The sequence below is a fragment of the Mustela putorius genome, unplaced genomic scaffold, assembly GCF_011764305.1.
Source record: "Mustela putorius furo isolate JIRA1106 unplaced genomic scaffold, ASM1176430v1.1 tig00003869_pilon_pilon_pilon, whole genome shotgun sequence".
In the NCBI taxonomy this organism is placed as follows: Eukaryota; Metazoa; Chordata; class Mammalia; order Carnivora; family Mustelidae; genus Mustela; species Mustela putorius.
Genome location: NW_025422021.1, coordinates 18,942,251 through 18,966,926, shown reverse-complemented (window position 1 = coordinate 18,966,926; position 24,676 = coordinate 18,942,251). Strand labels below are relative to the sequence as shown.

The window sequence follows — 24,676 nt, the reverse complement described above, 5'->3', positions numbered from 1 at the left end:
TGAATCATAAAAACTATATAAGGGAACCAATGGCCCAATTGTACTTTTTATTGAAAGGTTTAATTAAGTCCTACTTAGGACCAGAAAAATCCAACAAGCAGGTTTATCAACTATACTTTGCACTATATGCCGATTTTTTAAAAAGAATGCATGCAGGAGCAAGTCGGGGAGGGGCAGAGAATCTCAAGTCCGCTGACTCCTTACCCAGCCTGGAGGCCAAGCCCAGCTGGGGCTGGATCTCATGACCCTGAGATCAGGAGCTGAGCCACCCAGGTGCCCCTCCATGCTGATTTTATTCTGTAAAAACAGAGAGGCTCTACTGAACAGATTGTTATGTAATGGTGGGAAGGGGTGGAAGAGGGAATGTCAGGCAGCCTGGCCTTCCTTGAGCCAGAGACCGCCTCTCCTGACAGGCATAGCGATTCAATAAGCTCTTCTAATTTCTGGGACAATGTTGTTTTTAAGGAGAGTGAGGTTGACTTTAATACTAAAGCAATGGAGTGATTTCTGGACATAATAACCAGAGTTCACACCCATGAGCAGTTTACTATGTGCCAGAAACTGTACCAAGTGCTCGACATAAAGCCATAAAGCTTGTGGCACCCTACAGGGTCGGAATGCTAGGGTTCGTGTTTTGCAGACAAGGAAAGGGAAGTGTAGAGAGGTTAAGTAACTTGCCCAAGGTCACACACTGGGAAGTGTTGGGAGGCATGATTCAAACTAAGCCAGTTGGCTTTGGATTTTCTGTTCCTAGTAGCTCCTTCTATACAGAACCTCCACCCGTCCCTCTGGGAAATGCGGTCGGCTAGCTTCACCCTCTTGCCTTTTTTTTAGGGTAAAATTCCTTACTCTATGAGGTCTATGTATTCCCACAGCGTGTGTGTAAACTAAATAGCTGAATTCTATAAAGCAAATTATATGTGATAGTGCTGGGACAGACCTGCTCTTGAAGCATATTTCAAGCATATTTCAGAGACTCTTTTTGCAAAGTGACCATTGCCTTGTAAACAGTAGGCGTGTAATAAATGTCTGTTGTGTTGCATTAATTCCCCTAATTTGTGTAAATGTTTCTTTTGGTGTGTTAAGGGTACTTAACATCAGGTCGGCATTACTGACTGAGAAGAATATTGGAGAGAAATCGCTCCTCAGAGCAACCGCAGACGGTGGAGTGATTAATTCGGTGAATCACCCAAGGAAGCGGGCGTTCTGCCAGTACTGGCCCCGGGCTCCATGCCACTCTCTGCTCTGATGGGGATGCCAGCCCTCCTGGGGCTGCTGCAGATCGCTGAGGAGAAGGATAGGTGGGGTGAGGGGGAGCCCGTCACAGAGGGCAGCACCCATAGCACATGGGGTCCTGAAGGGCTTCCTGTCTTGAGGTGTCTCTAGTTTCCTGGCTGTTTCAGTCCGGTTCCTTCATCTCCTGTAGGACAAGCCCACACCCTGACATCTCTACTTTATAGATCAAGGATTATCAACTGTTCGGAGGAGGCATTAATCTATCACATCACTCAGGAGCAGAAAAAATAGGGTGGGGCAGGTCATGCGCTGGGTGTGATGGGTCCCCGGAGCCGATCAGCAGATGTTGGGTGGGGTCACCTCAGTAGAACGTGCCCTTCCCAGTCCTCTAGCTCAGGCCAGGGAATGTGCAGATGGCTGGGAGGAGGCAGAAAAGAGGGACTGCTAGGCAGGGTCACTTGGAGGGTCGTCTTCAGTCCTGGCTGTGTAAACCATTCCACACACATAAAGTCACCCTCATCCCTCCGCACAGAAGCTTATTCATTGATTCTACACATATTCATTGAGCACTTGCTGTGTCTCAGGTCCTGCACGAGAGGCACCAGATATAAAATATAAATATGAATATAAATATAAATATTGTGAAGCCAGGCTCTAAATAAAGCAGGTAGGGAGTTTATGATTTTATAATATATGTTGTTTTCTCTCAAGGATTTTGAGCTCACCAATTCCTCTCATAGTCATCAAGACAAATGAGCGGCCTAATCAATCTTGACCTCTTGATCTCTAACTCAGGGACGGCAGCCGCGAGGCTCCCTGCCTCTGGTAGGACTTTACCTGCTCAAAGCTGTGTGGAGCAAGGACGTGGCCTCAGAGGAAAATGAGTGATGGGCACATGGGGGCAGAGGAGGGGAGATACACGCCCCACTCTCCTGGGGCTACACTCCAGGCGATCCTACACTCCAGGAGCTCGTGGATGGCTAGAAAACACGGCAGAAGGTGCTGGGCCGTTTCTGAAGAGGCACAATTTGCCTGCATTAACCTGGCCCCGCTGGAGGTTTGCGTGAGGCCAGAAAGTGGGGCATCACCGCCTGCTAGAAGATTTTCCCCAGAGAGGAGCTCGAACCTGGTTTTACATAAACTGCGGCCTCCCTGGTGTTAATAGAGACCAGAGCTGGATTTATAATTCCCTATATAACACATTCCTGAGGCATTTCCAGAAACGACTCCTCAGTAAAGTACATCTCACACAAAATATCCCCAGTGAGTGAGGCAGTTCTCACCAGGAATGCAGCATAAAGAACCGCAAACAATGACTTAAGGGTTCATTTGTACGGGGCCAAAATGAAGTCCGTGAACTTGCGCATGTTTCCTAAGCTCAGCTCCTGGATGAGGCTTCTAAGGAGGGTAGAGCCCACAGATGGAGACCTGTGAAATGGCCATGACAATGACACGGTAGGCGGTGTATTGAGTGAGATGTGAGCGGGACATCAGGCATAGTCGCCACCCACAGGAAACACTCGATGCATAGAAACCCCATTATTTGATGAGTCTGGTCTGGCAGGTGCAGACCTCTGTCCTATTCCCAGATCCCATGCTGACTGCGTGAAACCTTGAGCAAAAGAGTTTCCCTCTCTAAGCCTTAGTTAGCTTATCTGTGTCCCACAGCACTGTTCTCAGTGTGTTCTAGAAGCCTGCAGGTTCTGTCTAAGATCCTGACTCCTGGAGGAAGCAGATGGGGAGAAGGCCTGTGCCTGCAACCTGAGTGGTAATGGTCTGGTTGGTTTCTGGACCTGCACTCCTGTGTACTGTCTCACTTGAAAAAAAAGCCTTTGGATTCTTACAAAAGTTTATAGACCACGAGTGAGGTCTAAAGCCCCTTCCAGATCTAAGGTTCTTTAGAGTAGGGGCTTATGGCTCATTCCCCCAGCAGAGAGATGTTGGTCTTAGACCAAGAATTCCCTCCAGGCCCTGCTGCTCTTTCCCTGGACAGCCTGTACTCCCCACACATGGGTTACCTTCCCCTTCAGGGCCATCCCCCTGGGCTGTGCCCTGTGGTTCTTTCCTGCTCAAGCCACATATACCCCAGGATACTTTCTCTCATCCCTGGGGTCATCAAAACCCATCTCCCCCTCCTCAAAATGTTTCTGCCCTTCTGTTTACGCCTCCGAAGTATTTGCCTTTGGGGTCATTTATCGGAATATATTCTATCCTCTGCTTGGTCGTAAGTGCTAAAAAGATAGTAGCTCAGCCCTATGGACATCTGTTACGTAAACAGCAGGTGCTCAGTCAATATTGATAGACGAGATGAATGGATGGTGCCACACAGCAGATTTTAAAACCTTCAGGTAAATGTTTATACCTTTGGACAAACTCAGAAAAAGCAATTTTTAAAAATTTACTGATAATTTATTTTTTTCCTCCAAATGATTAGGTTAAAAAGATATTTCTAATCAAGTCAATGAAGTAATGACTACAGAGCAGAGCCTACAGCATTCGGGATGTGGTGCATTCAACCCTGACAAGGCTGCTTCCATGTTGCTCTGATGGTAACTCCAGGAAGCTGAGGGCAGCGGTTGAATTCACACAGAGAAGGGCAGCTAGCAGAGTACTTGTAAGCTCTTGTTTCTAAGTCAGACAGGTTTGAATACAGACTCCTACTTGGTCATTTTCTTAACTTCTAGGCCTCATTTCCTTATTTGTAAAAGAGGCATATAATTATAGTTGTTGGAAAGAGTTACTTTAAAGACTAAGACTAATACAAAGCCTGTAGTAATGCCCCGAGTCTGGCACATAGTGAGTGCTCAGTATCTACTAGTTATTATTTTAAAGCAACAAGAAAACCAACATAATGAACAGAAATGAATAGAAAGCAACTCACAGCCATAAATTGCATGCAATGCCAGGTGGTTATCTTTACAGGAAAAGCACAGGGGGCTGAGGGTGTGCGGTGGCAGACTTTCAAACCACCAACGATTATTTAAGCAAGTGACATCCTGAGGCATGTCGGTGTCATGAGGATCCCTAAATTTCTCCGGTTCTCATGGGGACCTGCACAGCCCTTGTGATCTGACCTCACTCCTATCACTCACCGCTTCACTCACACTGCTCTGTTTGCTTGGCCTCCTGCAGGTCCTCTCACACACCAGACCCAGCCTCCCTGTGGGGCCTTTGCACCTGCTCTTCCTCTGCATGGATGCCGAACCCCCAGCTACTGAGGTGGCTAGCTGGCCCTCTGTCTTATGTCACTGCCCACAGGCCATCCTGTGAGAGGAGGCTTCCTTGCCTGTCCTCCCGCCACCATCACTAACCCCTTGCCTGCTTTGATGGTTTTCACAATTTTCTGTCCACCTGGTTGTTGTCTGCCTCCCCCACCTTGAATGCAGGCTCCATGATTCCCAGGACTCTGGCAGCTCTAGTCACTGTGCGACCCCATCATGGTAACTGTGCTTAGCATGAAGACACAAAGTGAGGGCTCACCAAAGAGTGGCTGATGAAGGGCTTCTGGGCGCGGGGGGACACCACGGGACACTACCCCTGATTCTGCCATTCATTTTTAAAATGTTCTCCCTGAGATCTGTGAAACTGTACAACCCACACGTTCTGATCAAGACACTTACCCTGTTGAAATAGCATCAGGAGGAGTGATTTCTACTGAAGTTGCATTGGTGTTTGGGTCGAGATTGTTGATTTTTACAACAAAGAGCTTTACGGTTGGATTTACAGCTCCTGCCTAGGAAAAAACAGTAACAGAATTGATATGAACAAAAAATACCACATCTTTGCACAGGTTTACAATTGTACAAAAGTGTCTGCATTAGAGCAATAAAATTATAATCACAAGACACATTAAAAATCTATATAGATAAATCTAACACAGATAAAATGAACATAAAAGAGAATAATGAAATGCAACTTTTTCATGTTCAGGCAGAAACATGTCAGCTCCTAGCACTCCTGTTTAAATCATGAATGTTCATAACTCAATGTGTTTTGTGCAAACAAGGACAAACTTTTAAAAAATCAATTTTATTATTTTGCAAATATACTCTGACTCCAGAAGGCAAAAAGTCTAATGGCTGACAACTAGGAAGAATACGCTGGGTTCAGCCAAAGACACAATCCACCAGGAAAATGAGTTTACCTGAGCCAAGAGCCAATAACGCTAATTAGGAAGCCATCATTTGTACTCCAAATTCAAGTTCACTACATTCGAGCTTTACAATCAATATGATGACAGAAATCTACAAAACTTTTTTATATATACACACATACCTTCAATTGACAAATTAGTTAGAAATAATATATTTTTAGGGAGAGCATTTCATGGTTTTTTTTTTTTTTTTTTTTTGCCAGTTTCACTCATCAAAAAATAACATTCCACTGAAAATACATCTCTATATTTAGTCTCGGATCCTTTTTTTTCTTTTTACTTCCTCTGTCTTCCTAAAATGGCAGCTCTTCCATGAAGCAAATTGAGTGAGTTGGTAAAAATAAAAATCCCTTTTCCCAAGTTGCTTACAGCAGAAACATTTACTATTAGATTTTCCTATAGATGATTCTGTGGCCATTAATATTATGATACTAGTGAAGAATCCCGGTTGCCTTCTAAATCCCCCTCTTCCTCGGTTTATACTGCTTAACAAAGCTGTTGGATTTTCATAAATATGCATCCCGTAGGGGGAGAACAGCCTTGCAAACCAAGATGTGAGACCATTATTCCAAACGCAGGACGTGTGAAATTCACATTAGTGCCAAATCTATACCAGAATCCCTGAAACTAGTTATGAATCGGTTAATTAGCAATACAACCGGATATGTAACTGAGCTTTTCAACCTCATCCAGGGTACATTCCAACTTCTACAAATAAGAGGAGCTTGTGATTCAAGGACAGCTTCTCTTTTCCTCCACTGAAACATTCTTATTCCCCTACCTCTTTCAAAAGCATTTTCCCCATCTTTTTCGGCTTGTCATTCCTCAAAGTTTTTGGAGAAATTACAAAACCTTAAATCACACTCTTTCCTGGGATAATAAAAATACTTTAAAATTGCCAGATGCTGTTGACTTCAGCAAGAGTAATCACAGCAAGCTGTTGAAGAGAGACTGACAATATTTTCATTAGCAGGGAAGGATTAAATGAAACCATTCTCTTCCTATCAAATCACGGAACCACTACGTGAACAGGAGCACAGACCTTCGGGTATGGAATCCGCACAGTCTTTGGGTACTGCAGCGACTCGTCAGAGTAGAAGGAGTATTCAATAAGTGGGACTTCTGTGTCGTTAAATTGGGCATATGCTAAAAAAGTGCCTTTTGGAGACCACCACAGAGCAGAGTAGGCACTGAAGATTTCCTCTGAAAAAAGACATAAATTGTTCTGTTACAAGAAGTAGCTGATAAATTGGCTTTGGCATTCAAAATATTGTTCTCATTAGCTTTAGTAATTACAGTAGAGTTCAACTAATGAACCATTTTGCATTTGCTGGGCTTCCAAATTCAGAGTAATACAAATGAATAAAAATAAAATCTTCAAGGATAGATCTGGATTGTAAAAATAAGTAACCCGTTGGACCATTTTAGAATATTTTAGCACACAATATTTAATATAAGCTCTACATTTTTTTCTTTATCTTATAATCCTCTAAATTTATGCCGCAAAACATACTAAAAGTAAATTTCACACAAGGGGCTGATTCTCCTTTCTAATTTTCAAACAGTCAACATGCCAGCATACTCTCCCCAACTGGGCTCCGTTTGTACTGTGCCCACAGGGTACTGGTGGGTGGTGTGTGGTTCCAGACTATCGAACTAATATGGTGCCCACAGTTTACTACTCTTGGCACAAACAGGGTGTGGGAAGGATGGATTTAGAATGACAAGGCACTCCGTGAGACCCCAATTGAAAAACATCTCCTTCGCTTAGCCTTGAAACTAAAGACTCTAGCGGGTTAGCGTACTCCTCTGCTGCCTACAGTGACAGTGAGGGAAGAGGGTCAAAGAGAGAGGCAAATGGAAGGAGAGGTCTTGCTCTCCAGAAGGGTGTTGGACTCGTTCTCATTCTCTGGCAAATGTAGTTCTTTCCCGTGTTTATTATGGCGTCTCCTCATGGGACTTCCATTGTTTGGCTCTTAAAATGCCAAAATCTCTTTCATGGAGGGTTCAGGCAGACCAAATGGAGACTCCTAGTCCTTTATGCAGATTTAATCTACAGAACCTCATGTTCTGCTGTCGGGGAGGAGGGGGGAAGGTAGAAGCAGAAGTAAAGAAACTTGAGTCTTAGAGTTAGGAAATCATCTGTCCCCATCACTTTTCTGATTCCTGAGGCCTCTTTACAAGTGTCTTCCAAATGCTGGTTTTCAATAATAATAATGATAACGGTAATAGTAGTGGCAGTAACAGTAACAATGATAACAACAGTAACACAGCGTAATAATTACTATGATGAGCACCCAACATTTAAAGAGTGCTAACCATGAGGTAGATTTGATATGCAACCAACATCTATGATCTCTGGTAATCCTCTGGTGAGAAAGGGGCAGTGGGCTTAAGGAGAAGTCATTGCCCAGAGTCACATGGCCAATAATTGACTGACTCAAGAATGAATCTAGACTTGTCTGGTTTGAATCCATGCTTCTCACCTCCATGCTCTACGTCTTTCCATGCCTATTTCAGTTCTTCCGGTAACAGAAAACCTACTGGGAAAGGCAGCCTGTTCTGGCTTTATCTGTTTTCTACCTATGTCATAGTTTCATTTGTGTAGTAATTTAGAATTTACAAAACACTTATCTAATTTAGTCTTTACAAAGATGCCTAGATGAGTCTATTCTATTTATATCCCATTTTACAGACAAGGCAACTGACGGGCTTAGAGAGAAAGATAATGAATTGCCAGAGATAAGACATGACACAGGCCCATGACTCTGAGTCTAGGGGTTTCTACCGAGAACTTCTTCAGATAATGAGTGGATGTCTCTTTCCTGTGGTTTCTACCCATTGGTTTCCAGTCTAAGATCAAGATGCAAATTACATAAAATGAATACAATTACAGCAAGATTATGGTTTTTAAAATTGCTTCTAAGTAAAGGTAGCGGGTAATATCTATGTTTTGATTGGTAATATAGAACATATTGTTTTATAATTATACATAGAACATATCCTTCCATACAGGAATGTATTAAAACCATTATTATAAAAGTACTTCTAGTCAAACTCCAAATTCCGAGAACGAATAGTAGGGAGAAGGGAGAAAAACAAAGTGGGGGAAGAGATTTCCAGTGCTTTCTGATACAAAGCTGGTTGTGAGCACAAGTGTCTGTGGCACCCCCTCCCCCACACCCTGATCCTCCCTCACCTGCTATAGCCTGTGATACCTGCCAGTCCGGCTATTCTGACCTTCCCTTGGACTTAGTGTCTGCCCTTGAATAGGTCCCTTGATTCACTCTATGAGAATTACCCATTGACCTTTGTGTCTCCCGCTCGGGGCTGAATTCCCTGAGAGCAGCTATTGGATAGCTTTTTTTCCCTGTGTCTCTAGAACCTGACATAGCACCTTCATAGGTAGTTGGCACTCTCTGAATTACCCACACCCCCACTGTCAGCCCAGCTACCATAGGGCGAGGAGTGCTCCATCTTCCAAGCTTATTTCTTTCTCTAACCCTCCTCATCCTCCCTCTCAAAATTCTCATTCTCATTTCTTGTTAGATAAACTATACTCATACTTTCGAGTGAATGTCATGGGATTCACTTCAAACCAGGAGATAAAGTATTCTTATTTTTTACAAAAGAAGACACTTGTTAACTAAAGTAATAATTTAAAAATCATGAAAGAAAATGTTAAGACACTGAGAAAGAAAGTTATTTGGGATTCTGGGGCAGGGCAGGGGACACATGTCCCAGAGGGTAGGCTGCTGTGTGAGTGTCCTTCCAGGATGTGGCAGAAAGCCCCACTGGCCTTTGCAACTTTCTTTCTTCTTTTACTTATGAACCTATAAATTCTCAAAATCTACTCGTTCAGCTTATACTCAACAAGTGTTCATGGCTGCAGTGGAGATGCTCCATGGGAAGATAGAACTCATATATGGAGACACAAGTGTGCTCTTTCCAAATACGGATCATTCATAAGTATATAAAACCAATTATAGGAAGTTCCCCAGAGGAACCAAAGTCCTATTTTTTTAGCAACAGACCCACACTGGAACTGGGAAGCCATTCTTCTGTTTGTCATCAACACACAAAATGAGATCTTTCCAGCTCTTATCTACCTAAGAAAGGACTAATAGTGTTAGGTGTGTTCTCATCCTAGAGATACTCAGATGTTTCGAGGAAGGGTCTAGTTGCAGCTTTGGGAAGAAGCCTTATCCAGGTTGTTTTGGGGGTCCTGCAGGTTGTGCTGTGCTGTCCAGCAAGTGTTTTTTAATTGCTAAGTGACAAGTGCTAGCAAATTTCATTATAAATTTTTTCTGGGTCATGGGGATTTATCTTTCTTTTAAAGTGATTGTTGTTGTTGTTGTTGTTATAATATTAGTCATTTAACTGAACTTGACTTGCACTGGGTAAGAGCCAAAATTAAGTCATGAAGAAAAACTCTTTTTTTTTTTTTTTTAAACTATGAGGAAGAAATAAGAAGATGAAATAGGATGAGAACTTAATAAGCATTAGGCAACTTTGTGAACAGTCTGGAATAGCCTCAAAATGCCTTTTACCTTGGCAGCTATAGATGCGAAAAATGTTTTTCTAATATTTTCTTAAACTCTATCCTAAAAGAGAAAATCCTTTTTAATAATTTTAGTTCTTTTTATTTTTACTGATTTTCCCTCAGAAGACTTTCTAATTATTTTTTCCTGCTTTAAAAACAGGAAATTATGATTTGTCCAAGTTCAAATGAACACAAATTCTCTGTAAAACAGATGCTTTCTTCCCCCTCTATTCCCCAGCCTCCAGACAATATTTTGTCAGCTCTTGGAATGCTGTGGGAGTATTTAGCTTTCCTTAGTAACTCTGGGTTAGGTAGGCCCAGTTAGAGAAACATCTGATGTTAATCTGCAAGCTTTTATGCCCCAGTAAAGCAGAAAAGCTACCTATACAGAAAGGCCCTTTGTAGGAGGAGACTAAAGACAATAGAGGCATTGAGAGACAATGAGGACATCAGGGAAACTAGCCACTGTTAAGAAATCCTTGTTCTGGGAGACACCTGGTATTGTGAGTGCTAAAGAGATTTGATGACATTTTTAAAAAATGCAACTTATTTTGAATGCCATTGAATTTCTCCATTTTAAGAGAAATGTTTAACTATTAAAAAAAAACTTACAAATTTTCTAATTTGAAAAAGCTTTAAAATCTCTACCTTCATAAACCCAGTCAGTTATTCCATTGGATATTACATTTTCTTTTCCAGTCCATGTGATCCTCTGACTTGTTGAATTTGGTTCATTTTTAACATAAATATCATTGTTCCAAACGTATGCCTAGAAAAACAGATTGGTGAGTAATAACCTGTTATAACATATCTTATTCTGGAGTTAAAAGATATCTATCAACTGTTTTATCCTCAAATAATATTGACATGTCAATGTAATGATTACCTTGGGTTAGTCAATTTCAGCAAGATAAAGTCATTCACTACCCCCTCACATTTATTTATTTAATTAATTTATTTCTTTAAAAGATTTTACTTATTTATTTATTAGAGAGAGAGAGCACAAGCACGGGGAGGAGAAGAAGGAGAGGGAGGAGCAGGCTCCCCACCTAGCAGGGAGTCCGGTGCGGGACTGGATCCTAGGACCCTAGGATCACCACGTAAGCCAAAGGCAGACGCTTAACTGAATGAGCCACCCAGATGACCCACCCTTCACATTTTAAAAATCATTAAGTATACAAGCTATAACTCCAAATAATTCTAAGGACACTCAATATATTAAAAAGAAGCAGCTCAGCTCACAAACCCCACTGTTTGAATGCTGGAGTGCCTGTGAAGACTCAGGAGCCTGATCATTTCTACAGAATAATGTCGGCTTCCCATTGCATTCTGGGAGAGGTGAGTTGAGGGAGTGTATTCGATGTTGGGAGGGAGAATTCTGTCTACAAATGAACATCCTGTCTTCCTATTCAAATTCTTTTGCACTTCTGACATTCTCCTAGCATTAAGAACATGAAGGTATATCTATAGGGACACAGAGAAGGTCACAGAACCAGCAGGAAGGAGGTACACCCCCCAAAACAAACAAATAAGCAAACAACAGCAAACTGAATACAAGAGAAATTAAAATTTTAATGGGTATTTTCCCAGTCAATAATAAATTCTCCAGTAGTAGTTCAGAAACTTTCAGGAATCCTATTTACTGTGTTAGACTAGTAAAATGCTATTTTAGGCAATAACACTATCTTTGATGTTGAAGTATTTGCTTCCTAAGTGTCTGCTCTGTGTCAGGTTATGTAGCTTCTGCATATGAGAGCGTTGAGTCATTATTTTTTCCCGAAAACAGAAGAGACTCACTAACCAATTTATGACCCTCTGGTGACCATGTGATCCACTGTGTGTTGTCTGGAATTTTATCTTCTGTAATCAGCCTCCTGAAAAAAGAGAAAAGGCAACATTACCAAATGAATAAATCACAGTGGGATTTCCTTTTTAAAAAAAATGTTATTGCACTAAAGAAGCTTACAGATTTTGTAAGGAAGTCACTGACCTTTTAGCTAAGTCATAGATGTCATATGAAGCCGTGTAAGAATGCCTCCATTGCTACAAAAGAAAACAGACATCTCAGACTTCTGTGATTCTTGACAGTTCAGCCACTTGCTATACGAGCACAAGATGACATGTAAAGTAATATGACATTGGATAAATCTCACATTTTATCATGTCTTATAATTCCTAGCTCAATCCTTACAATTTTGGAATTAGGAAGAGATTCTTAGAAAACATCTAGTATAAATTCCTCTGGACTGCATCTGTAACCTAGCTCTGGCATCACCCCTGCCAAGGAAACTTCTCAAGATCACAGTGGGCTGAAGTATTGCTTCACGGCAAACATCACTCCTAACATTAACCATAGCATGGGAAGTCTACCTGTCCAAGAAAATACAAGTTTTTACCTTTTTTTTTTTTAAAGATTTATTTATTTATTTATTTGGCAGACAGAGATCACAAGTAGGCAGAGAAGCAGGCAGAGAAAGAGGGGGAAGCAGGCTTGTGGGGGGACAGTTTCCCTACCAAGCAGAGAGCCCAATGCAGGGCTCAATCGCAGAACCCTGGGATCATGACCTGAGCCTAAGGCAGAGATTTTAACCCACTGAGCCACCCAGGCGCCCCAATAGTTTTACTTTTCAACCATCTTACTGACAAAATACTTAAAAGATCTATAATCCTATTGCTGGTGATGTGGAGAAATACTTTCCTACTTTGATCATGAAAATATAAAAGGCTACAGATTTTTTGAAAGTCACCTGGGGGCGGGGGGGGAAGCCACCTGGCAGTATCTGTTAACATTGAAACATATATACCATTGATATTTTAAACTGCCATCTCAAGAATTAAAATTCTTAAATTTTAAAATGGGATTAAAATGGGATTAAGACCTTTTATAAACATTGTTTTGCCAATAAATGTAGAAGTTTAGAAAGGGACAAATTCCTTGGAAAACAAGTTATCAAAACTGAGACAAAAATGGAAAATCTGTATAGTCTAATACCTAAAAAAATATTGAATCAATAAGTAAAAACATGTGCACAAAAAAAACTCCAAACCCAAATACCTTTAGCAGCAAACTCCTTGTTATTTAACCAAAGGAATTAAAAACTTACACATATACAAAAACCCTCCACACAAATTTTTAGTTTTGTTCATAATTGCCAAAACTTAGAAGAACCAAGATGTCCTTCAATAAGTGATGGGTAAACAAACTATGGTCCATCTAGACATTGGAATATTATTTACCAACAAAAAGAAATGGGCTATTACATCACAAAAAGCCATGGAAGAAACTCAAATGCATATTTTCCTGTGAGAAAAACCAATCTGAAAACATTACATATTGTATGATTCCAACCATATGACATTTTGGAAAAGGCAAAATTATGGAGACAATCAAAAGATCAGTTGTTGCTAAGGGTTTGGAGGAAAGGAGGGATGAAGAGCTGAAGCAAAATATCCTCTATGATACCAGGATGGTGAATACATGTCATTATAACTTATAGATCTGCCAAAACCTATAGAATGTACAACATAATGAACCCTAATGAGAACTATGGACTTTAGTTGGTTATAATGTATCAATAATGGCTCATCAATTGTAATGAATGTATCATACTAATGCAAAATGTTAATGATATCGGAAACTGGGACAGAGGTTGGGGGGAGATGATGAGGACGTATGTGGGAACTCTGTATTTTCCACTCATATTCTCTAAGCCTATAGCTGTTCTAAAAGAATTAAGTCTATTAATTTAAAAATAAACGAATTCGAGCTACGCCAGATAACTTGGAAGAAGTTCCACACAGAATCATTGAGAAATGCAAATTACAGAAAAGTATGGAAAATAGGTTTTTATTTTTTATAGAATAAGCAATGACTAAAATAATATCTATCTTCATAGAATTATTTGAATAAGGGGAAAATATAAAATATGGAGAGAGAGATATACTAGGTTCTTACCATGTGGTACTTGGAGAAAAGGTGGGGGAGAGATGAGGAGTAAGGAGACAGACATAAGAGGAAAAAAGATAAGACTGAAGAATATATATATATAGATAATGTATATATACACACACATACACATGCACACAGATTTGCATTTATGAAAAATTATATTTATATGTGGATGCATTTATACATTAAAGATATTTTAAAAGAAATAACATGGCTTTATGTCTGTCTGCCCTACCATAATCCTAGATGTAAGAAATTGTGTCTTATTCATCTTTAAATCTGAAGTCTCATCTAGTGCAAGTCACATAGTCTCTGTTCAAAAAATAAGCCAAACTAACAAAAAAATAAAATTTTACCCATGAAAATGAAGTCAAAGAAATGAGTATTCCATGGATACCCAGCTTGTATAAGACAGGGCCGATACAAGCCAAAGGTTCTAACCTTGAAGAGTATTTCCCACTTATCATTTATCATCCTTCTATCCTCTCATGTCAACAATTATGTATTGACCTTACTTTTTGCAAGTCATACTTTTTTAAAAATCCTGGATTATTTTGACACAATCCATGCTTGTTCCTGGGAAACCTTTGAATACTCTACTTAAAAGAGCCAAAAGGTGTATATTACAGGCTAAAAATATGAAGAGGTTTAAGAAGGTTTGAGATCACTCAGGATGACAGATCCATCATGAGATGCAAAAGGAAACCCAAAAAGTTTGGAATGTTCACTTCATCTTTTGAAACAGACTCATCCTTCTATTAAGGTTAGAAACTTTGGCAATTCTCCTCTATCAGGCATTACTGGATAAGACAGGCTCAATCTCCTTGAGGAGCTCCTAGTTGAATGGGGGATACATATGGGCAAGTAAACACAAGGAAAGAACCACAGGACATCTAACAGAGGTAGGTGGGGAGAAGCAGAATCATAAATCAGGCCTTGGAGAGAAAGAAAAGTTGATCCTTAGACTGAGTCTCAAAACAGAGAACTGCCACAAAGGGAAGGGGTTAAAAAAGCATCGTAGCAGAAAGATGTTGAAGCACAAAGTTGGGAAAGATTACGTTTAAGAGTTCAAGATTTGGAGTTTCTAATCTGGATTCAAGTCTGTCTATACACTGAATGTTTGTTGCCCACCCTCTGTCATTCATATGTTGATCCTAAACCCCCCCGCCACGTGTGATGATGTTGGAAGTGAGCCTTTGGGAAGTAACAAGCTCATGAGGGTAGGTCCCTCATGTATGGGATTAGTTCCTTTATAAAAGAGACTCCAAAAATATTCCATGCCCTTTCTCCATTTGAGGACATGGAGAAGACGGTCAACTATGTTCCATCAAGTGAGATGTCACCAGACACTGAAATGGCTAGCACCTTGACCTTGGACTTCTTTCTTAACTTCCGAACTATGAGAAATAGATGGGTTATTAACCCACCCAGTATATGGTACTCTGTTAGAGCAGCTTAAATGGACCAAGGCCAGCCTCTGCTGTGTAATATCAGGCAAATTTTTTTCTAAGCTTCAATGTTCTCTCTAGGAAAATGCGGGTGATGTCAGCCACAATCTCATGAGAGGGTCGTAAGAATACATGTGAAGTCTGAGTAGAGCCTTAGAATATTGTCAACATATCATAGTTGTTTCAACTATTACCTCTGGAGCACTCAGCAGTGAATGGAGATGCTGGGGGAACATCCATAGCAGGCTGTAGGATACAACATAGAAGCAATACTGCTCTTTCTGAATGCACTAACTCTATCATGGAAAAGCCGTGGAGTAGAATCTAAAGAACTTTGCACAGCAGACCTCCAAGGAAAGAGCATAAAACTGACTTTTCTTTATTTTGGGTAAATTTATTGAGAACTGATTAGTCAACTGGAATATTGTCCGCATGCGCTAGGGGTTCCAACTGTGACTCATTCTGGAGCATGAGGCAATGACTGGAAATTATTCTAAGTTGCACATGCATGCTGTACAGAAAACTCTAGTGGATATTTTAAGAAATAAAATAGAAGATAGAGTGCTCTACTTTCAATAATCTTACAATTTAGTGCTCTGCAATCAAAGGTATATAGAGAGTAAAATAAGCTAATGTGATAGAGAGTGAATGGTGGAGTGTGGGAGAACAGAGTGGCAGGGGGCAAAGTTAGGTGTAGCAATCTAAGAAAGCCTAAACCTGAATTACTAAAAAAGGAATCACTGTTAGATAATCAGCGGAAGAAGGTTCCAGGAGGAAACAATAGCAAATACTTTGGCCCTTAGATGGGAATGAATGATGCTTGAGAAAATTGAAGAGTGCCCCTAAAGGTTCTCGGACCACTAAATCACCTGGGAGCCCTTAAGTCATAGGAGAACCCTTGTCTGCTGTTGCCCCCCATCACCACACTGAACTAGTTGGTGTGGGGTAGGTTGCAGGCATTTGCATTTTTAAAAACCTCTAGAGGTGACTGCAAGGTTCAGACAGGGGTGAGAAGCACTGGCCAAGCACGGTGAGTCTAGAGAGGGTAACAGATGATGGGTTAGCAAGGGCGGAATGAGGTCCAGTCACACAGGCTTCTGAGGATGCTGTGGTTAGAGTTTGTGTTTTATTCTGAAAGTGATGGGAAACCACTGGTCATGAGGGGTTAGGCACAGGCATGACATAACCCACCGTAGGTTTTAAAAGGAGCACGTAGGGACTGCCTGAAATGCATGCATGGCAGTGGGATGAAGGAATATAGCAACGTGGGATGAGAAAAACAGCAAAAGCAGCTAAATGCACATGGAAACTCCAGTGATTCCATAAATACAAACTACCAGTGATGGTTCTCCAACTGAGGTCTACCAGTGAAATGCAACATATGACACTTACTGAACTTGGCTAAACAGTAAATTGAGCTGGTATTTACCTTTCTGTTTCTACCTTCACCTCATTGTCTTTATATGTTTGTCCTGAACATGGGCAATGGCTATTCAGTGGTTCTCCACCCTGGTTGCTCATTCAGAATCTACCCATTAAAAAAAAAAAAAATGATGTCCGCTTCACTCCAGAGGTTATAATTTATTAATCTGGGGATTGGACCTGCCCACTGGGAATTTTTAGAAGCTAATCAAGTTATTTTAATCTTCAGACACCAATAAAAACCACTGAATTAAATAAATAATCCATTAATTGGAAACAGATGTGTTGAAGTTGGCCTAGGATTCTGATCGGCTCCCAGCTGATAGGGTTAGTAGTATAATCCGAGAGTCTTCATGTCCAGGAAATGGAGCAAGACACTGTGAGCTCAGGGTAAATACTATGATTCAAAGTTACCACATTGGAATGGGAAATGGAGTAGGAAATGGTTTGCTTTGCCTGAGTAAAGAAGCATTGGGGTATGAGATAAAGCCTCTCAGTATTTGTTATTCATTCTAGAGTAGAAGGGCAAAGGTGGGGATTCCCAGCGTTGTATTTTGTTTTCAAAGCAGAATATCCCTACAGGGTTTTTAAAAATTTTTTTAAATTATTTTTATTAACATATGATATATTATTTGCCCCAGGGGTACAGTCTATGAATCATCAAGCTTACACATTTCACAGCACTCACCATAGCACACACCCTCCCCAATGTCCATCATCCAACCACCCTCCCACCCTCTCCCCCCCCACCCTCTACCTTCCCCCCATCCCCCTCCCCCATCCTACCCACCCCCCCGCAACCCTCAATTTTTTTCCTGAGATTAAGAGTCTCTTATGGTTTGTCTCCCTCCTGATCCCATCTTGTTTCATTATTTCCTTGCCTACATCCAACAACCTCCCCCCACTGCCTTAATGTTTCCTACAAATCTCAAAACTTCCTGTATTTGGTGACAGTTGTCAAATTCAGGAATAACTAAAAAGCTGCAGTTTAAGGTACTGGCGATCTGCAGCCAGCCTGACCATGAAGAGGATACGTGATTAAACTTTCCTGACATGGGAGAATCTGATGTTGGGCTGAGGCTCCCCCTTGAGAATGGTTTGTATATGGTGGCACCTGAAGGCTGCAAGGTGGTCTGAGTCACCTTGCACAGTCTCTTCTGGAGGATAGGAAGTACAACTCTTTTTGAGGTAAATACTTATTGAGAGTTTTACTTTATGTAAAGTTGAGACAAAGGAAATAAGGGGTTCTATTACTGGCTGTGCAAATCAGACATGGAAGCTTGCTTTTAAATTACAAGTTTCCTTTGTTAACTTATGCTTTTAGTATCTATAATACATTATTTATACTTCTTAGCATTTAAAAACACTAAAATGAATTTCTTTTAAAATAGTTGTTGGACCTACCTTTTATGAATGAGAATGGCTATTTCTTCTTTTGATACTGAATTAGTGAGGTTTTAGTGCCTATTATATTACCTAGGTGTCAATCTCTTTTTTTTAATTTAAATGTTGTGAGTCAGCATATAGTACTATATTAGTTCCTGGAGCAGAAGTCAGGTATTCATCACCTATATGCAACACCCAGTGCCCATCATAAGTACCTCCTTAATGCACATCACCCACCTCCCTCCAATCAACCCTCAGTTTGTTCTCTGTACTTAGGCGTCAACCTTAAATATTCACAGACTGGGAATCAGTTATAAAATAACATACCCATAAGATTCTTTAAATGTCACAGTAAGAAAGCATTTCTTTTACCTTCATATAGTTGTACTCTAAGAGAATAAACTGTCCATCAGGAGATACCAAATAATCATTTATAGTATGTTCAAATTCCTCCTGTCAAACAAGTTGAAAAAAGAACAATTGAACAATTGCACTTAACAATCATTACTGAGCACTTACTACATAGAGGGTATAGTTCTAGACAGACATGTAGCTCATGCCTTGGGAGCTCTTAGAAATGGCACAATCCCCCCCACAAATGATCATGATGCAAGGTGTATGGTGATCAGGGTTAGAGAACCAGGCAGGGAAGAATTTAATCTAACCAAGGGAAGACCGCCATGAGGGTAAGGATCAGGAAGAGAGAGAGAAATTTCCCAGCAGGGGGAAGAGCATGAGCAAAAAACCAAATGTAGGAGAGAGCATGCATGTTAAGAGTGCCCAGAGGTTTGGTGTAAACTGAGTACAGTATAGGGTACATCAGACAACATATAAAAGAAGACATAGAATTAGAAAAGCAGCAGGGCCTCAAATATAAGAAGTGGAACTCTAAGCCGCTTTTTATACATGGATGTGATAGAGTCTTATCTCTCTTTACAGAGATGCTCTGGGACATGGTGGCAGACATGAGATGAGAGGGTCTGCATCAGCCCTGGCCTTGGGCAATGCAATGGTCTCATCTACGGAATGGAGACAGGGACACAAGACTGGAGTACTAACACAGATTAAAAAGGCCTTGAGCCAGGGCTCTATGGTGGAGATAGGAATCCGAGGGACACGACATTGTAGAGAAAGAAGTGATAGGGTTTGTTAAATGGCCAAATACAAGGGATGGCAGAGGAATCAAGGAAGATTCTGAGGATTCAGGAAGTAGAATTTCACTTTTTAGCCTACGTGACTTGGAGGGGAGCATAATTTACCAAGATTGGGAGCTCAGGAAAAGGAATAAGGTGCTTTCAGCTTGAGAGCAGAGTGAAGGGGAAATAATGAGTTGAGCTTGGGATACTGAGCTTAAAATACCTGCAGGTCAAGGGTGGGCAGGAGCAAGCCAGCTATGAGAAATAGAGACTTTGATCTTGGCAGAAGGTTAGTGTTGAAAATGTGCATTCGAGAGTCAAGGCCAGACAGGAGAGCCCCCTTGCTGGGGAAGGGCATGAAATTCACTGAAGGAGAGCAGGCAAACTGTGGAGAGAGGCCAGCAAGGGAAGACAGAGCCCTGATGGGCACTTACGCTTAGGAGTATGGGCAGAGGAGGAGGAATCGTCAAGGGAGACTAAAAGGTAGCCAAGGCAGGGAGCATTCCAAGAAGGAGAGAAAGATCCACTGTGCCATATGCTGCAGAGAGAGTTCAACAGGATGAGAAATGATAGTACTCATGATTTGAAAGGTTATGAAAAAAAAAAATCCTCAGAATTTCCTTAAAGTATAAATGAATTATGCAATCAAACATACAAATGTACTGTTTTCCAAGAAAATGGAGCTGTTTCCGTATTCAGCATTGAATAGCAAGATATTATTTTCTTGTTTGTAGAGGTACTCCTGATCTAAAGAAAGAAAATGGCTGGATCAGTATTTCAAGTTGCAATTAAAAATCTCCATAAGCTAAAAATGAAACAGAAAAAAAAAACTGAAGGTTTAAGCTCACACTAGTACTAAATAAGCATTTTGAAGTTGGAAAAACATTAAGTGATGAATATTACACTAGTATGCATCCATTTTTCCATCATTATTGTCAAAGTTTCAATTCACTTTTAAGTTTTCATAGCCCGTAACAAAGAACTATAGGTTTATTTTCCTTTGTACCTGTAAATAGAGAAAAATATTTTCCCATATGGCTTAACAAAACAAGGGTATCTTCTCAGGGCCACAAAAGTCTCCCACAACCTAATTAGAAAGAGCACAGGCTTAAAAATCTGTCCCCTCCCCCAGAAAAGTTCTTACCTGAAATCCAACTCAAGGAATAGAATTTCATCCTAAAAGTATTTTTTAAATAATCAGTTAGAGTGTAAGTTCTGCGACTGTCAGCTGTAGCATCATCTGTTGATTAAAGAAAAGAGCCAAATGTTCAGTAAGATGTAATAACCTAAGTTTGGGATAAAATAAACAAATGGATCACTGCAAAACACACTGGTCGCAAACTATAGGAATTACACTCACAAAATGCAAAACACATTCTGAAGGATTTCAGGCTGGATGGATGGAGTGGAAATCCACTTAATTGTTAGAGCACAAGTGAGTGGTGTGTCTCCCTGAGCTGTATTAGTGCCCACGTTAGTGAACTTCCTCATGAAGGTCTAGATCCCCCAAATCCAAGGGAAATATGACGTGAGTCCATTTTCTAGTAGCCATATGCAAAGATTGGTAAGGTGAAAATAATTTTAGTAGCATATTTTATTTAGCCCAATATATTCAAAATATTATCATTTCAACATGGAATCAATATTTAAATTTTATTAAAAAGATCTTTCACATTCTTTGTTTTTATACTACTTCTTTGAAATCCAGTATGTTGTCTCTGATTACAGCATGTCCCAATTTGACTAGACACATTCCTGGTCAGTAGCTATCGGTGGTCATGTAGTAGATGGCACAAGGCTAGGCTGTCTTTTTTAGAGGCCTGAAGGTGCCTTTCCACACTCTTGCTTTGCATGGACCTTTAAGACAAGGTGATTGTCTAATGCATTGATCTTTGTTTCTATGGTGACCTTTCCTTGCATTTGGGGGAGGGTTTCATGAAACCCTCCCATGGACTCAGTGACACCTCACTTCTCCTTCTAACCTCTGATCATTCATTTTCTATCTCTTTATTTTTCTCTATTGACCTCCAAGGCAGAAATGCCCTAATATGCAATCTTCAGCTTTTTGCTCTTGTCTCCCTTCATTTTTCCTCCTACAGGACTCCAGAGAATGAGACTTCTTGGGCTTCAGGCGTATTTTCCATTTAAATTCATGACAAAACCTATACTCATTACCTTAGCCTTTCACACCTCAAACTCATATTTCTAGTGCTGACTTGGCCCTTCTTAGTTGACTTGCCCCATATTAACCCTAGACTTCCCGTATCTAAATTAACGCCTTCCTTCCAAAATACTTTTCCTTAGCGAATTTGTGTAGTTTTAGATTCTGTTACCAGAAATCCATATTCAAAGTCTGAAAATCATTTCTGATGTCTTCCTCTCTTTTACTACCACCGATATCTGGTTAACCCCGTTTGATTCTTCCTATGACATCGTTCCTCTGGGTATCTTGCCCTTAGTCTTTCCCCAGTCCAATCCCTCCACTGTACAACCCCTGGAAAGATTTTTCCAAAATGCCACTTTCATCCCGGTGACCTTTTCCTCAAAAGCCTCCCCTGATTCACCATTGCCTACAGAAAGATTCCAACTCCTCAGCGCCGCATGCATGGCCTCCACAGTCTGGCATGAGACTCTCCAGGCTCATTTACACTCACTTCATGTACGAACCCTCTAACCCACTCACACTGATTGCCTACTGGACCCAGTAAGCCCTCTTTTTTGGCTTTTCTGACTTTGCTCCTTGTCCTAAGCCTCTCCCCTGCAGCATCTCCAACTGCTTCCGGGCTGTCACAGTCCTCCACCTGCCAGCTCCCTCTTCTCTCATCAAGACGTCAGTGCTGCCTTCTCTGACTTTTGCCCCCAGACTACTCATTTGGTTTTTCTAATTAAGAACTTCTGGTGATAGCTATTTTTCCATGCCTACCACTGTGGTGGACTGAGCTAGGCTATCTATTCATTGAAGAAAGGGTCTTGGGATGGTTGGTTGTTTCTTTTTCATCAACTTAGTACCTAGCCCAGTTCTATGCTATAGTAGGTACACACAGCTTTTGTTGATGACATGGGATATCATCCTCCAAGGCTGATGAGGCCAGCGTGATTCCCCAATCACAGAACCCCCACTGGTGACAAGCAGCCTAGAAAGATCTTCCATATACTATATTCTTTCCACCTACTTGCAAACATACGCACATAAAAGCAGCACCATCGTAAGTTTTCAAGAACTGTTCTTACTCTTTCAGAGATTGAAAAGTCAATAGCAGCTTCTCTTGTTAATTTTTTACGGTCTGTAGAAAGGTGATTCTCTCACAGGAAATGCTCTTTCAGGAGATGTTCTCAAGATTTTATTTCTTTGGATCTTATCTGATAAATAGCCTTGGTTCTGCCTATAAAACTTTCAGCTTCAGTAGATAAATTGTTACATGTTATTGATTTTGTTTAAGCCTAGTTTGCTAAATAAGTTGAAGACAAAACAAAACAAAAAAAACCCAACCTGTTTTTTTTTTTTCCATTCAGGCCTGCATTTCACCCCAGAAAATTAGAAAGATATTTCTATTTGTTAGCAGAGATAGAGCAAATGGGTAAAACCAGCCCTTGAACTTGCCAATTGTCAAGCCCTATGCTACAGAAAATATTTGAAACTCTACATATCTGTAGATTTATTCACTAAATACCCTTAGTTGTTCATATTCATCTAATTGTTCTTTGATGCACTGAACAGTAAGTACTATTTGAAAAATACTGTTGTAGATATCTATCTATCTATCTATATATAATATCAAGATGTTATCAAGAGCTATTGTCTAAAATGGACACAAAAGACATTCCAAAATTAGTACAACTCAAGATATAAATGGTTATAGACATTCATAGTCCTGTATCACCTGCTGATATCAATGTCTGGATAGACCTATTGATATTGAAAATTTACACATACACATGCAAACACACTTCATTGCAATGACCTAAATGTTTATGTCCTCCAAAATTCATATGTTGAAATCCTAACCCACAATCTGATGGTATTAGGAGATGGGGCTTTTGGGAGGTGATTAGGTCATGGAGGTAGAGCACTCATAAATGAAATTATTACCCTTATGAATTAGTGCCCAGAAGGATCTCTTGTCCTTTCCGTGCGAGGACACAGGAAACTGGCCCTCACTAGATGCCAGACACATAATCTGCCAGTGACTGAGACTTCCCAGACTCCAAAACTGTGAGATAAAAACACTTGTTGTTTAAGCCACACAGTCTATGGTGTTTTTTTAAATGCAGCATTGCCTGAACAATCTAATGTTCTCTAAATGTATGTATCTCTAATAAAACATGTATCTCTAATAAAACAGACATATCAACTTAGAACATCTCCCACTGCCTCTTGATTTTGTAAGGAGAGAATTAACCGAGTACTTATAACAGATAACATACATTGTTATCTCCTTTAAACGCTATCTCATGTAAGGGTATTCACCCTGGCTTTTTAGGATAACACACTTAAATCTGGACTATTAGGATAACACACTAAAATCTGGACTATTAAAATCATTGAGGCAAAATTCCCTGTGACGTCACCTGCTGCCCATGGCACCACCCTTCACATTCATGATGATTCACTGAGCACTTAATCTCTCCCCCATCTCAGACAAGGCTGAGCTCATTCTCTCCTCAGACCATAGTGTTCACAGACCCATCAAGTCTACCATATTTGGGCTCCTACCATGTTTGCTTGTAATGAGCCCAGGATAATTTTATTCCATCCGTTGATGTACCAGATATCAACACTGGTGCTACTACACTCCTGCTACGGCCCAGGACATCTGTGAAGACCCCGGGGTGCCTCTGGTTTGTGTCAGGCTCGCGCACCCACTCAACGATGACCCCGCGAGCTCCCTTCCATATCCTGGCTACCCAGTCCCAGAACAACGCTGCTGAATTGGAGCAAACCAAGCAACAAATGTTCCTTGTTTTTTGCCTTGCCATTTGATAAGCAGTGCACACTGGAAGATACGTTTGAAACATCTAGATAAGCGAGCTCTGTAAAACGTTGAGTGCCAAGTCCAGGTTTTGACCTTTAGCAAGTTCCTAGTTTGTTGCCAAGTTACAACCTATTCTGTCAAACACTTACAGGACACGCTCATGTTTCTTTCCCCTTGTCTCCTTGCTCACTGACAGGGCACTGCTGTGGCAACAGATGAAGGTCTTTGGCTGCTCGTGTGGTTTTCCTGGTGGGCCTGGGACATGTCGTTCATTTGACTTATCGGTTCAAAGCATTGTGCTCGCCAAGTAAAGCAGTTAATCATATGTTACCCATCAGCTTTTATAGTAACTCTTAGATTCCTGTCTTCTTGAATTTCAAAATCAAAAAAGAAAAAAAAATGTTAACAACTTTAGATTTTACTTTTCTGT

At 40.7% G+C, this 24,676-nt stretch overlaps 1 protein-coding gene across 2 annotated transcripts in view; it reads right to left on the bottom strand.

Moving 5' to 3' along the window:
• DPP4 (dipeptidyl peptidase 4) overlaps positions 1–24,676 on the bottom strand; it is a 79,582-nt gene that overhangs the window by 36,147 nt on the left and 18,759 nt on the right. For both annotated transcript variants that reach the window (XM_013051995.2, XM_004743951.3), the window contains exons 3-10: positions 20,418–20,513; positions 19,929–20,020; positions 18,510–18,590; positions 11,923–11,975; positions 11,734–11,806; positions 10,581–10,701; positions 6,432–6,592; positions 4,857–4,969 (exon numbers count right to left, since the gene is read on the bottom strand). In XM_013051995.2, the coding sequence (XP_012907449.1) occupies positions 4,857–4,969; positions 6,432–6,592; positions 10,581–10,701; positions 11,734–11,806; positions 11,923–11,975; positions 18,510–18,590; positions 19,929–20,020; positions 20,418–20,513 (790 nt within the window). The remainder of the gene's footprint in view (positions 1–4,856; positions 4,970–6,431; positions 6,593–10,580; positions 10,702–11,733; positions 11,807–11,922; positions 11,976–18,509; positions 18,591–19,928; positions 20,021–20,417; positions 20,514–24,676) is intronic.